This window comes from Heloderma suspectum, chromosome 2 (genome assembly GCF_057233095.1).
Source record: "Heloderma suspectum isolate Gila_16-S chromosome 2, 16-S_ref, whole genome shotgun sequence".
NCBI lineage: Eukaryota > Metazoa > Chordata > Lepidosauria > Squamata > Helodermatidae > Heloderma > Heloderma suspectum.
In genome coordinates, this window is record NC_139459.1 from 360,900,435 (window position 1) to 360,916,155 (window position 15,721).

The window sequence follows — 15,721 nt, forward strand, 5'->3', positions numbered from 1 at the left end:
CGGCCGGGCAAGGCAGGAATCCTCCCCCCCCCGGCCTGAATTTCGGCCAGGCGAGGCGGGAATCCTCCCTCCCCCCGGCCTGAACTTCACGGGGGGAGCAGCGAAGCGCCTCCCCCCCACCGCGAACAAGCTTCGACGACAGGTAAGTGACTTTCGTCCACCCCTAATCTCCCCTCAGTCTTCTCTTCCCAAGGAAAAAGATGCCCAGTTCTTTCAGCCTCTCCTATTAGGGCGTTGTTTCCAATCGCCCAATGATCTTTCCTGCCCTCCTCTGAACCCTCTCCAGTTTGTCTGCAACCTTCTTAAAGTGTGGTGCCCAGAACTGGACACAGCACTCCAGATGAGGCCTAACCAGTGCTGAGTAGAGGCCAACTTGTACTTCATGTGATTTGGAAGTCTCAGATTCAGCTAGTGATAGACAACAATTCCAAGATCCTTCTTGCTTGTTGTCCTTTGGAGCCAAGTATTCCCCACCTTGTAACTGTGCATTTGGGTTCTTTTTCCTTGGTGCAGAACTTAGGCATTCATCCCTACTAAATTTCATTCTGTTGTTTTCTGCCCAGAGCTCCAGCCTCTCAAGATCACTTTGAATTCTGTAACTTCTTCCATGATATTAGCTATCCTGCCCAATGTTGTGTCATCTGCAGATTTGATCAGCATTCCCTGCATCTCGTCATCCAACTCATTAATAAAAATGTGGAAGAGCACTTGGCCCAGGACTGAGCCCTGTGGTACCTCACTTGATACCTCTCCCCAGTTTGAGAAGGCCCCATTGATAAGCTCTCCTTGAGTCCGATTCTGTAGCCAACTGTGGATCCACCTGATGGACCCTTGCCACTGGTCCATCTTCCAGGAAATGTAGCCCACCATCCTGGCCTCCAAATTTCTCATGCCAGCACCACCTTCATAGCCAGTCATTCACCTGGAGTATTTTTCTTTCCCTTTTTATCCCTCTTCCAACTACTGGAAGGATGGATGAGAAAACTACCTGGGACCAAAAGTTCTTGAGTTTCCTTCCCAAAGCTTCAAAGTCTGATGTGAGTTCTTTGTAGCTCTGCTTGACGGTGTCATTTTTTCCCACATAGATGAGAAGAAAGGGATACCTGTCATTGGGCTTTATGAGCATTGGGAACCCTTCAGACACATCTCTAGTCCATCCCCCTGGGAGACAGCTTACCTGGTGAGTCCATGGGGCTTCACGACATACTTAGGTTTTGATCCCAAACAGCAAGGAATCTCCCACTACTAGTAGTCATCTCTTCTTCCTGTTGTAAGCCTTGCTTTCATTGCCTCTGTTTGACTGACCTTCAGCCTCTTACTTGCTCTCAGCGGGGTCCCCTGTAACTCTTCCTCTGCACGGTGTCTTCCAGCCTCATCCTCAAGTACCTGGAAATGATTCTGTAGTTCCAATGCTTCCACTGGTCTAGAGTGGCTTCCAGTTGTTCTGCTCCTAATTGTCACGGTTTTCCAAGGAGTATCCTTTTCTTCATTTTTCTTCGCCTCAGCAGTTTCCTATTCTGTCTGAGCTTGCTGTTGCTCTTCTAGCTTTATGTTTCTCACTTTCTGATTGTACTGGAATAGCCTGTGCTTCGTCCTCTATTGACTGGAAGTGAAAAACACAGCCCCACTGGTATGGAAGTGTGTGTTACAAGGAAATGATTAAAAAAATAAATAACCCCCCCCCATCATTAGCTGCCTCCCCCTTGACCTCCCCTGCTGAACTCCCCTGGCCAACTCCTGTTTTCCCTCCCTGTTCACTCCCTCTGATGGCTTGCTGTTTGGGAGCTGGCTTCCTTGCATAGTCCCTAGACCATCCGGAGCAACTTCCTCTGCTCTGCTCACCTGGGAGGTGGGACACAGGCTGAAACTTCCTGCCCACACAGCTGCAGGAATCACTCTGGCCACACCCCCTCAATTCAATTTTAGCTCTCAGGAGCACATGGGGTGCACACGGAGACTCAGAAGGGAAAGGAAAGCCCCCTGGGCTTACTCCAGCCCAACTCCCTGCTTTGCCTTCATCGCCTCTTCCCCTGCAACTCCCTTGGCCAAGTCCTGTCTGCTCTCCCTGTTCACTTGCTGTGATCGCTCCCTCTCTGGGAGCTTGCTTGCTTCTATAGTCCCGAGACCAGCTGGAGCAGCTTCCTCTGCACTGCTCAGCTAGGAAACAGGAAACAGACATGTCAAAGGGGATGTGAGATTGAGTAGAATCAGCAGCGTGGATTTCCCCTTGTTTCTTTTAATGGTCATCCTTCCTGAGACCAAGACAATCCTTCTTGGATTGGTCATCCTTCCTGAGGCTAGACAATCAGGAACTGCATCTGGGCTGCCACCGCCCTCCCTCTTGAGACCACTAGCCAAAGGGGGGTATTAGGGCTGGCAGCAGTTATCCAAAACCAGAGCTGTGAACACAGTCCCCATCACAGTTTGGATGTGACTTTGGACCATCTGAAGCAGCCCTGCTTTGCTTCAGGCTGATTCTGACCCCCTCCGCTTCTCTTCAGACCCCAATCCAAAGCTCGATTTGGATATCCAAATCATTCTGATATGACATGTTCTCTTTGACTGGCATTGAAAAATAGAAATGGCTGTCAGGTTTACAGTTTTTGTGCTAAACACATGAAATTTGGGAACCTGGCATCCCCCATGGAGGGGATTCCACCTGCCAAATTTCATACAGTCTGGCAAAGGAGTTGTTGCACTAGGCACTGCTACAATGTGCTTTTCTCAGAATTACAAACCAAACTCAGCAGGGATAATAATGTGAGAAGTTAGTTGTTGGAGTGGAGGAGGTCACTGTCCCTGATCTCTGCTGTAGGTTGCTGTGAAGTGCCTCCTCGGTCAGTGACCACTGGGCACTGCAACTTGCCTCTGCATTCAGCTGCCCCACTACACCAGCACTCACTATCTGGACCGGGGGAGCAGCTGACTGCCCCATATTGGGCTGGCTTGCTTTGCAACACAGGGTGGTTTTGAGTTATTCAAATGATAGATGTTAGTGTGTGTGTAGTGCTTTGCCTACTGCTTTTTGAAATGTGGACTGTGTCATACTTTGACACACACTGCTTGCTTGAGCACAACACAAAGACAAACACAAAAACAAACACACAAGGAGAGAGAGCGAGCGAGAAGCAAAAGAAAAGCAAATGCTGGACTACCTACAAGCAAGGCAGGAGGACAACAGAAGACAACGTGGTTTTTAACTGTTCTTGTTCTTGCTGTTGTTTAAGGGAAATGTGATCAAAAATGGGAAAGGAAGGAAAATGGGAAAGGAGGAGGGGGGCAGGTGGAGGAGAGCCAAGAAAAAGGACAGGAGAGGAGTGTGTGTGCTTGTGTGTGAGTGAAAAATCTAGGCAGAATGAAAGTAAGGGCAAAGAAATTGAGAAGGGTGTCGTGAAAGTGAAAGAAGGAGGCAAGGGAAGGAAAAGTAGTTTTTATTGTATTTCTCCTTTTTGAAATAAACAGTAAAGAAAAGAATGAAGTGTAAAACGTATTAGAGAAGGGGGAGGGGAGAGACAAAGAACCAGGAACCAGAAAGAGGGAAACTCAAACTCCGTACTTTTCAAGTGTTTGGTTTTTCAAATAAAGGATCTACGAAAGAAAGAAAGAAAGAAAGAAAGAAAAGAAAAGTTGGATTTGGAAGGATGAAGAAAGTACAAGCACGCACACCATGTACGCACAACACGCCATAAACCAAAACCACCAACTAATTAGTGCTCTCTCTCTCTCTCACACACACACACACACACTGAAATGAAAGCAGACTGAACTCTCCAATGAATCCACTCCAATTCTGCCCCCCTCCTCCACCACTGTCACTGTTTGGAGACTGCTGGGTTAAACTCTGCCCTTATTTGGCAATTGGAGATGCCATTCACCAAGGCTCACCATTTCCCCCTCCCGCCTCCCCCTCCTCTCCCCCTCGCATATCTTTTGCAAGTTGCTACCTTTTGGAGATGGGCTGTGTGTGCTTCAAAAGGCATCAGAATGCCTCTGAAGATCCAAGTGGAACTGAGGAGCCTTGGCGACGAGCTGCTTCGCTTTCGGGATGTACGAAAGTTCTGCCATGGATCACAGGAGGCTGAATGCCAGCGCATTCGGCCCCCCGAAATCAGTGGCGGAATGGCCCTCCGCCCCTCCCGGGATGGGACTTACCTGGGGCAGATCTTCCTGGCGATGGTGGCTCCGGCAGTGGTTCGGCGGCGGCAGCTGCGGAGGCCAGTCTTCCGACGGGCTGCCACCGCCACCACCATTTCCAAGTTAAAAATAAAAAAAAAACGTGATAGGCTAAGTAAAGATTTACGTAGCCTATCACGGCTAAATTTTCCAAAACACCGTGATAGGCTACATAAATGTTTACATAGCCTATCACGGCTGATTAAGAACATAACACGCGTGTACGCAAATGGCAGCGCCCATGGGCGCCACGATTTGCGTTCCTTATTTTGGCTCATCTTAGTCTACGTAAACATTTACGTAGACTACGGCAAAAATAAGGGGAACGCGGAGCAGAGCCGGCCAGCCAGGATTCGGGGGAGGGGAGGGATGGAGTGCCTCCCCCCCCCGGCCAGAATTTCAGGGGGAGGGACGGAGCGCCTCCCCCCAGCAATAGCATAATCCGCAAACAGGTAAGTGACTTTCGTACATCCCTTATTACCATCGTCTCTTTGCAAGGAGAAGATGGCTAGAGAAGGTGGTGTGCTGAGGCCTCATCCAGACAATGCCAGCTGGTAAGGGCTTCCTTGACAGCTGATAGGGCAAGATGAGGCCTCAGTGCTGTATATACCCCAGCCACATATGCCATCTCCCCCTTGCAAGGAGGAGAGAGTGAGAATGGTTGGGGTGCGTGTGGTGAGAACTCGGGGCCGTTCCCAGCTGCTCAGCGCCCAGCTCTGTCAGCTAGGGATGTTAGAGAATTCCACCATGGATCCCAGGGGGGGCGAATTACAGTGAATTCGGCCCCCTAGAATACATGGTGGAATGGAGCTCCCCACCCCTCCACCCCACGAAAGCCCCATGAAACAGAGCCTACCTGGCTGCTGCTCCGGCTCCGGCGATGCCTCCGATGGCTGCTGGGCTGCTGCGGCCGCAAATGGAGGCTGTCGTGGCAGCTGCCATTTGCGTCCCTATGCCAGCCCGTGATAGGGAACATATATATTTACGTAGCCTATCACGGCTAAAGCAGGGATGCAAATGTCTTCCCCTACACCATTTGCGCCCCTGCTTTAGCTGTGATAGGCTACATAAATATTTACGTAGCCTATCACGGGCTTGTGTAGGAACGCAAATGGCATCCCCTACGCAGGACGCCATTTGCGTCTGCACCAACATGGCAGCGGCTGGAGGCCCCGCTGTGGGTTGGCCTGGCTGGTGGCTTCACAGCCTGGCCACAGAGCGGAGCCAACCGGGCAGGATTCCAGGGGAAGGAATGGATCACCTCGCCCCCATCGAGGATTTTGTGGGGAGAAACAGATCGCCTCCCCCCACCTGTGGAACTCAGCAGAGACAGGTAAGAGGTGTTTTGTACACCCCTTCTGTCAGCGCCACATGGCTCGGTGAGCAGGGTCAATGGGGCTGGGTGGGGGGAGTCTGCTGGCCTCCAAGATGAAGGTGGGTGCTTGTGACATCCCTATTTACCACAGGCTGCACCCACCTGGACATACCCCATCCTCCACAGCTAGCTTATATTCGGAGGACATGTAAGAGGGGGCACATTGCTGCAAACTCCCTGTGCACTTCATAAGACCGCGACCAGAGAAATCGATCCCAATGGGTCTTCTACAACAAAAACATTAAGTTGACTGCAAAGTCAAGAGATTGTATCCTGATGGTGCTTCAGAAAACAACAACAACTGCTTCTCGATGGGCCTGGGGCTTCATTTGTAAGGGATTTTTTGGAGGACGGAAGCTACTTGAGCATTTAACTGTGGCAGAAAACAGGGTCTACTGCCTGTCTGCACGGCCATGCAGAGGGAACAATTATCTGCTCTAACCCACGTTTGGTCATCTTTATCATGCGTCTTTATGGAGGTGTTGCCAAAGGAAAAGGGAATACCCGCCACGGTTGCAGCCTTTGACGTTCCCGCCTTTCTCCATCACCCACCAACAACATCCGCTTGGGTCGGGATGAATATGCAGCATGTAAGGCATGGGCCACAGCTTGGATGCTGCTATAAGTTACGTAGCTGTCCTGAGACAGGGCTCTCTCAATCTCCTCCTGGGGCAGCGTCACCTGTTTCTCTTTCTCTCTGCAACCTGTCCAAATTTTCATCGACAAAACATGCATTGAACTGAAACACTTAAAAGTTTCATCCCAAAACAGTTCCAGAGAAGAGGATAATGGCTCATAGTAATCATATTTTGTCATAATTTTAGTCTGCATTATGAAGGACAAAGAACCGTGGAGGAAATGGAATTTAGAAGGTGGAAGAGACAAGTTGATGTTAATGTCCTGAAAAGCTGGTGTGATCCAGAGTTTTGCCCCAGTTGGGTTCTTTTCGAGTGTTTTTTGTATAAACGTCAATGGATAGAGGCCATAGTGGGAGTCCGCATAGTAAACAATTACCTTCACTTCTTTCCCCAAGAAAGAAAGGTCGATCTGGAATATGTAATTTAAGAAATGTCGTCGTAGTCTTTTGGAGAAAGCGACACAAATTCCACTTCTGATCATCAGGGGTGTCAAGGCACCTAGGAACCTCTCCCCATTCTCAGTGTCTGGAGCAAAGAGACCGACCCACGTCCATTGGAAGAACAGGAGCAGCTGGACGATCCCCGGGTACTGGGTTTCTTCCTTCGGGGCCATGCGGTAGACAAAAGGGAACTGACTTTTGTCATTAGAAACAGGAGTAGCAGTGCCATAACTCATCTAGGGAGCAAAGTAAAGTCAGAGATGGTGGTTTAGTTTCAGTTTGTTTTCTGGATGAAGGTCAAATAATTTTGGCTACAATAGAAGGATGATTATGTGCCCCACATTGGGTTCCATAAAGAGGAAAAAAGGCAGGATATAAATGAAATGAATTAATGAATGAATAAATAAATAAATAAATAAATAGTATCTAAATCAATGCCTGTCAGTATGAGGCAGAATATATGGACAGGGAGTACAAAAATATCTCAAGCTCCATTTGTGGTGCAGCCCAAGCGGAACACTGGGGTCCTGTACACGCATTCAAAACACTGTAGAGTGATACATTTCAGGAACCAGTCAATGGAGGTTAGACCTGCTCGCTGCCTTGCGTCAGGGAACTGAAAAGGATAGATTTACCCTCGCCCCCAACTATGTTCTAGATTCTGTTTGGGGAGCACACAGGAGCTTTATTCAAGAATTAAAGCAATCCAGGGGCCACATGAGAACCAAAGAAACCCACTTTGGGTTTCAACCTGGTTACTGGACCGAATCAGCCTTGGTTGCTCTGCTGGATGATCTATATCAAGAGATGGATGGGGGAATGCCACTCTGCTAATTCTGCTCCATCTCTCATTGGCTTTAGGTACCATGGACCATGGTTTCCTGCTGGATCGAGGCTGTGGGAAGGGCAGTGGAAGAAGTGGCTTACAATGGTTTCACTCAAACGATGGGGCTGATTTGAGGGAGTAATGTTGGTGTCCATTTCTTGACCCCTTGGCAGTTGAGTTACAGGGTTCCACAGGGCACCAACTTGTCCCCAATATTGCTCAACATCTGTATGAATTCACTGGGAGTAGTCATGAGGGGATTTGGAAGAGGACGGAAGCCCTGTGGGTCACTGGTTCCCAAGTCCAGGAGATAGGGCCATTGCCTCTTCTGGATGGGGCTGCACTCCCCTTCAAAGATCAGGTTTGTAATCTGGGGGGAGTCCTACATCCATCGTCCCTGCAGGCCCACGTGGCCCATGCAGCTTGGAGTGTCTTTTGCCAACTTCAGCTGGTTCACCAGCTACGGCCTCTCCTGGATGGGGTAGCTTGTTCACCATGGTACAGGTGCTTCAGAGGAGCCTTGAGGGCAGCCCCACATAGAGTGCATCTCTATGTGGGGCTGCCCTCAAGGCTCCGCTGAAAGCTGGCGATAGTTCAGAAATCAGGAGCTCGGCCGTTGTCGGTAGGGATGTATAAAAGTCACTTACCTTTTCAAAGATGATACCCAGTGGGAGGGAGGTACGGAAATCCTAAGACAGCTGGCTTTGCTCTGCGGCGACTCGGCAGAGCTGCCAGCCAGGTGCATTCGCAGGCATGCAGAGCCTGCGGATGCAAATGTTGGTGGCTATGGTGGCCGCCCTTTGCGTTCCTGTTTTTTTGCCGTGATTGGCTATGTCTAGTACAGCTTCCGTGGTCTCCTGCCATCCCTGCCCCCAGGGATGCCTGGCCTCCCATCCCAGAGCTCCACCACTGCCATGACTCACCTCCAACACGCGCTCCAGAGAACCATTATTCCCAGGAGGCACAGGGACTGAACAGCGAGAGCTGAGCCCAAGCAGGGCTCAGCTCCCCTTTCTATGCACCTGGCCTCCTGTCCGCTCCCCATTCACACCTGTGGGATTTTGTAGATGCTCGACATGGAGGAAATGTGGAGGGAGAGGTCCGATTCAGCCCCTTCAAGGACGGCCAGCAGGTGATTCTTCCTCCCGCAGCTGTAATGTGGCATGTTGCTTTCACCCCCAGCAAGGAGCTGCAGCATGGCGTAGGAGGTGGCACTTCCGTCAAAGAAGGACTTGTAGATGTTGTAGCCCAGGGTGATGTTGGGTAAGAGCCTGGGGTTCCGGTTGATCTCCTGAATGGCAAACATGAAATACAGGATGTGCCAGTGCCTTGTAGCGTGGAAACTGCAAAAAATAAACAAAAATTAAATGCAATGCCTTGTGCTGTCGTTCTCCATTGAACAAAAACAAATCTCAGTTTCTTTCTTTTATACCCTCAAATTCTTTTTCATGCTTTTTCAATCCCAGTAGGCCGATCATCACATAATGCTTTGGACATTCATAGGGAACAGCAAACATACCTGTGTTGCAAGGTAATTCAATATCCTTTTACCTGATGAAAGGAAAGATGGAGATATTTGTACCACATTCCTTGAGCGGGGATGTTGGCAGATTGCAAGGATCAAGGAGATAAGTGTCTGTCTGACTATACTTAGATAGGTAATCTCTCTCTCTCTCTCTCTCTCTCTCTCTCACACACACACACACACACACACACACGCGCACACATCTCTTTTGTTAAGGCTTATCTGTAAAAACAATCATTCTGTCATGTAGAATCCTAATAGGGGTGGGGTATCATTCAGAATGGTTTCACCAATGTTTTTGAAAAATACATGTGCCAGAAGAAGTGTTGCGTTTACATGCCATGAAATTTCCAGGTCTATTGGTGAATTATGGGGAGAGAAACCGGAGGATAAAAAGAAAAAGCAAGCAAGCAAACAAGCAAACCCCTCTCTCTGTCCAGAGTGACTTCGAGAGTTTGTACCAACAACCTTTTTTCGATCTGAGTTTGTGGAGAAAAAACAAATCTTTTTGTTTGTTTGTTTTAAGTATAAAACATTGATGCTTTCCTATACCTCATGAGTGTGGTGGGGATGGTGGAAAACTTTTTTTAAAAAAATAATCCTTTTAATTTGTATGCAAATCAATAGGATCTCCTGTCACTTTTTGATTTTGGATGTTGAGGAGGAAGGGTAGAAAACCTGCAGCCATTGTAGGCCTTGTTTTCATTTTCTTTTCTGCATCATGCCATATTTTCTGGAGTTTGAGAGGGAAATCAATATGGCCACAGCTATTTTAAAAAAAAAAGTCCAAAAAGTCTCTCTGTCCAAAGTGACTTTGGGAGTATGTTTCAGTGACCTTGTTTGGATCAGAGTTTGTGAAGAAAAAAAGCACTTTTTTTAAAGTCTAAAACATTAATGATTTCCGATTCCTCCTGTGTTGGGGATGGTGGAATATATATTTTTTTTTAAAAAAATAACCCTTTTTAACATGTATGCAAGTCACTAGCCACCATTGTAGGCCTTGTTTTCCTTTTCTTTTCTGCATCGTGCCATGTTTTCTGGTGTTTGAGAGGGAGATCAAAATGGCAATGCTAGACGCTACGCTATTTGCGTTCCCCTTATTTTCGCCATAGTCTACGTAAATATTTAAGTAGACTGCACATGCCAAAATAAGGAATGGGAATGGCGGCGAACATGGGCGCCGCCATTTGCGTACGCGCGGTTTTTTGTTTTGTTTTTCACTCAGCCGTGATAGGCTACGTAAACATTTGCGTAACCTATCACAGTATTTTTTTAAAATCTAGCCGTGATAGGCTACATAAATCTTTACGTAGCCTATCACGTTTCTTTGCTTTTTTTTTTTTTTTTTACTGGAAATGGCGGCGGCGGGTGCCGGTCGGAAGAGCAGCGTCCGCCGCCGCCGCTGCACCGACACCGATCCGACGCTGAACGGCCGCCGAACCGTGGCTGGAGCCGCCGCCGCCAGGGAGATTCACCAAAGGAAAGTCCCGTCCCGGGGGGGCGGGGGGGCAGACCATTTTGCCACCAATTTCGGGGGGCCGAATGCGCTGGCATTCCTCCTCCCCGAGATTCATGGCGAAATTCTCTGACATGCCTATGAAAAGTGTCTGGAGGGACATGTACTGGGTATGTACTGACCAATCAAATGATGGTAAAGTAGGCTGGCATATTTAAAAGTAAGTAAATGCTTTGAAGAAATGCTAATTTCAGGTCTTCTGTGTGCACCCGTGTGGGCATGGGCATGCACGGGTCCACGGGTCTCCTTCTTCCTGCCTTTATCGTTCTCTGTGTTTCAACTTTCAAGGGATTTCACTTCTGGTTTGAGTTCAGCTTCACTCTCTCCTTTCCCCAAAATGATCTTTAAATCACTTCTCTTTTAGCTTTGCAAGCTTTTGTTACTGAATATCACCCATAGAGACTTAAAAGTGAGTAATATGGGGAGGAGATGTCATAGATTAACTGTGCCCTCTTATCCATGCTGTTTCAGTATGTATGAATAAAAATAACAATGTTTTTTATTATTACCTACATAGACCTTATAGTGTATACAGTATATGAAGTGTTAAGGGCTCGCGAACGTCGCCTCAAAGAAAAGCTGTGTCCCACTCACTTTTACTCACTGGAAATAACATCAAAGTGGAAACTGAAAACGAAGCACTCTTTAACGCTTCTGGAAGGATCACCATTTTTCCAGTCGGTAGTCACACAACCTTTAGAACCTTAAAAGGAGGGTTACAGACACTTGCTTTTGCCATCTTAGCTCACTGCAGACAGGATATTCAAAAAACACAGCCCCTCAGCTCAGCTTGGTGCCCCCGAATGCTCAATCTGCCCCCCCGACACCCCCCCTTGCTACCTGAAGGATCGTATCCTCCCATCTACCCTTGCCCAGACCCTGAGATCAGCTTTAGCAGTCTGACTTCAGAAGCCCCCACCAAACAAAGCAAGGTGGGTGGCTAGTAAGACAAGCGCCTTTTTGCCTGTGCCACTCCAGTTGTGGAGGAGAAAACTGGGGTATCGTATTCTCTTATAAGCAGAGGTTGGGGGTGGGGGAGTAGATTCTATTCCTTATGTTGAGAAAATGCCTCAACAGACCAGTCTGAATCTTCATAGTGGAGGAGAAGTGTATTTGAGGTTGGCCTGTGGCAATTTTGAAGTAGAACTGGTCAGAAATTGCTTTTTTCTAGGAGGTTTAATTTTGATAGGCGAGCTCCTGCAGTTTGACAGATTTTGTCTGGATTTTTTTCCCACAAGAGTTACATGGGCTACTTGGGAGGATCATTTCTCCTGTTTGTACAGTGTCTCTTGGAAAACAGTTTGTCCTCTTAGGAAGGAAGAAAGTGTAGAATATACAATGCCTCAGAAAGCTATAAGGCATTTCAAGGTTTTTACCCCATTTTAAGACGGCATTCAAATAGAAGAGAATTTCCACACCAGCCACTCAGCCAGTCTGGGATATTAACTAGTCCTTAATAGCACGAAGGATGTTAATAGTCTTAACCCACGTTATATTCAGCGGGAGGAGTGGGGGAAGAAGAAGAGATCTACATATTAATAATCCAAGAGGGGTAGCGCGGTGCTGATGATCTGCAACCGTATATTTGATATACACGGATATAGATGGACAAAATTTGGAGACACATTATACAGATTCTTAATTCTCCTATTTCTAATAACCTAAATGAACAGATCAGCAAAAAGATAACCAAGGGCTTTGGTTCATTGCCATCCCAGAAGCCTTTTCTCCATTATAGGGAATCTATGCACAGAACACAAAATGACTAAACTGGTGTTTGGCTTGAATCTCTTCTAACGCAGGAGCAACCACAGGCTTCTGCAGTCTTGATTCAGAGAATTGATGATACTGAGTGACAGAAACTACACTCCTGCCCAGCAGAACGTTTTCCCCCAGTGACCACATGTGACGCTGCCTACTTCTGGTACTTCACCCTCGTCTTTGATGTCTCTTCAGAATAAACAGGGCCATGAAGCATTCATTCATGCAAGACATAATCTTTGACCAGCGGCAGCATTTCAAGGGAGGTTTTGGGAAACTCCATTGCAAAGCAGATCATGTCTGTGTAAGGCAGGAGTCCCTGCAACTCTGACCCAAGGACTCTTTCATTGTAATTTTTATTCTGATTTGAGAGGCCATATGCTGTATGCTCTGCTGACTAACTTCCCAGGGCATTCTGAGGAAAGATTGGTCATTCACTGTCCTGGGAAAAGTCAGCTACCTTAACGAAGAGGTGGCTAATTATTTTCTAATCATCATGCGTATGAGCACTCAGCTGATTGTACGAGCTAAACTGAAGAAACTCTATCCCTGTGTCCTGATATTATCTCTTGTGTTTTATCTTGAATGGGTCTAACGCCCATTACATAAACACACACACACACACACACACACACACGTGGTTTCCTCAGAAGTAAATCCCACAGAGCGCAGTAGGATTTACAGTCACGTACTGTGGTGGATGAGGAAGAAAGATGCTCAGCCTTAGAACTATGGCCCTGTAATTATTCCAGACAGGGAACCTCTGTGCGGACATTTGCATTTGGACCACTCCCAAGAAAGAACCTCCCCAGCTCCAGCCTGTTTCTTAGCACAACATTTACTATCAAAGAGGCTGCTGGTTCTTTTGGCTGAAACAATGCAAGGGAACCCCATGGATCCAGTCATACATGAGCGTACTGAACTAAATGATGCTTTCACTTTAATGAAGCTCCGAATTCTTCTTCAAAAAGGACAGAGTGGCAAAAGTCAGGAGAGCAATTTATCAGGGATGACCAGAGATACCAGAAAAGATGGACAGTCTCCCCTAAATGGGGACAACCGGAGTGCGCATTGGGAAGCATTACATCATCAGCATCACTTACTTGACAACCCTGGTTAAAGGGGACTCAGAGAAAACGTATGGTTTGTTGCAAACGAAATACTGTGAAGACAGGACTCCGCTGATGAGGTAGTCTCCTGGCCGGTAATAATAGGACCCTAACTCTTGGTCTTTCTTCTGAGTCCTCAGGCAGTCCGTCTCCTGCAGTTGACCGGCCGCATAAGGAAGCAGGAGCAACAGCAGCAGCAGCAATGATATCATTCTGGGTCTGCCTCCCTCCTGCTCCTGTTCCTGCTTTCTGAGTTTCCTTTCACCTCCACAGCCAGCTAATCGGGAGACGTGAGAAAAGTCTTGCGAGAACGAGGCTGCAGTGTCTTTACAACGACATCCAATTCTGAGCCATAGGCAGCGGTGGGAGGTGGTGTACTAAACTACCCCACAGGGATGGCCATCTCGGCCTGTCTAAATCTGAGCCCAGGCTCTCGGGAGCACAGGAGATTTTTATTCACCAAGATTTTCAGGCATGGTGCAGGAGGGTTCCTGGAGCTGCCTTTCATTCTGATGTTGACATCTCCAAGGAAAACAGGAAGCAAAACATCTCTTGAGCTTTGGCAAGACTTAGAATAGATCACTGTGTTTTTGATAATGATCAGGGGAAGCTTCACAGCTGCAACTTCATGGACTCTCTGAGTGCCTCAAGGCGAGCTGCAGAACTGGAGAAAAACATGTTTGTGAGAAGTCACACAGGCAGCTCCATCTTCTGGTTGTCCAGGGGGAAAGGTGAGCCTGCCCTGGCTTGTATGCAAAAAACTCACACAAAAGAGCCAAGATCAAGAAAATCTCTAAGGATGTATACCAGTGATTGGGAACGTGTGGCCCTCCAGATAGCAGTGGACTGCACTGGACTGCACATTCAACAGCCCAAACTAGCCTAGCCCATGGGGAAAAATGATGGGTGTTGCAGTCCGAGAACATCAGGATGGCCACATCTTCCCCATTCCTTATTCGCATGAAGGTGCACACTACTTGGGGGAGTTTCCCAGCCAGGATTACCAGTGATCAAAGAACGAATGGTGGTTGCCATACAACGGAAGGATCTCCCCCTATTAGTACTTCCAGTGAGCTCATCAGAACTGTGCATCATCTTGTTCGGGAAGAACTAAATTATATTCAACAAATTGGTTAGTTATGACCCCAGGTAGCAGAGAAAAATGAAATGTAAAGATAAGTTTAAGGAAACTAACTTTATTATTTGAAACATTCCAAGTGTTACATCTTTGATCTTTTCAAAACTTCCTTAAATACTGTGTTCTTGGTGTCGACTCCAGGGATGCCCCTGTAACGTCCTTGTTCTGGTCCATCAGTCATTTGATTCTTAAGGTTTACCAATGAGTGCATGTGACTCATGACAACATAGAATCATAGAATCATAGAATAGTAGGGTTGGAAGGGGCCTACAAGGCCATCGAGTCCAACCCCCTGCTCAATGCAGGAATCCAAGTCAGAGCATCCCTGACAAATGGCTGTCCAGCCTCGTCTTGAAGGCCTCCAGTGTGGGAGAGCCCACCACCTCCCCAGGTAATTGGTTCCATTGCCGTATTGCTCTGACACTCAGGAAGTTTTTCCTGATGTTCAGTCGGAATCTGGCTTCCTGTAACTTGAGCCCATTATTCCGTGTCCTGCACTCTGGGATAATCAAGAAGAGATCCTGGCCTTCTTCTCTGTGACAACCTTTCAAGTACTTGAAGAGCGCTATCATATCTCCCCTCAGTCTTCTCTTCTCAAGGCTAAACATGCCCAGTTCTTTCAGTCTCTCTTCATAGGGCTTTGTTTCCAGTCCCCTGATCATCTTTGTTGCCCTCCTTTGAACCCTCTCCAGCTTGTCTGCATCCTTCTTAAAGTGTGGTGCCCAGAACTGGACACAGTACTCCAGATGAGGCCTAACCAGTGCTGAGTAGAGGGGAACTAGTACTTCCCGGGATTTGGAAGCGATGCTTCTATGAATGCAGCCCAAAATAGCATTTGCCTTTTTTGCAGCCACATCACATTGTTGGCTCATATTCAGCTTGTGATCGACGACAATTCCAAGATCCTTCTCGCTCGTAGTGTGGTTGAGCCACGTATCCCCCATCTTGTAACTGTGCATTTGGTTTCTTTTTCCTAGGTGCAGAACTTGGCATTTGTCCCTATTAAATGCCATTCTGTTGTTTTCTGCCCAGCACTCCAGTCTATCCAGATCACTTTGAATTTTGTTTCTGTCTTCCAAAGTATTAGCTATCCCTCCCAATTTTGTGTCATCTGCAAATTTGATCAGCATTCCCTGCACCTCCTCCTCCAAGTCATTAATAAAAATATTGAAGAGCACTGGGCCCAGGACTGAGCCCTGCGGTACCCCACTCGTTACCTC

At 47.5% G+C, this 15,721-nt stretch overlaps 1 protein-coding gene across 1 annotated transcript in view; it reads right to left on the bottom strand.

Moving 5' to 3' along the window:
• LOC146355642 (vomeronasal type-2 receptor 1-like) overlaps positions 1 to 13,889 on the bottom strand; it is a 31,147-nt gene extending 17,258 nt beyond the window's left edge. Inside the window, exons 1-4 of the mRNA XM_084829950.1 lie at positions 13,358 to 13,889; positions 8,504 to 8,795; positions 6,318 to 6,862; positions 5,661 to 5,775 (exon numbers count right to left, since the gene is read on the bottom strand). Of these exons, the coding sequence (XP_084686076.1) occupies positions 5,661 to 5,775; positions 6,318 to 6,862; positions 8,504 to 8,795; positions 13,358 to 13,575 (1,170 nt within the window). The 5' untranslated portion in view covers positions 13,576 to 13,889. The remainder of the gene's footprint in view (positions 1 to 5,660; positions 5,776 to 6,317; positions 6,863 to 8,503; positions 8,796 to 13,357) is intronic.
• Positions 13,890 to 15,721: the final 1,832 nt, after the last annotated feature.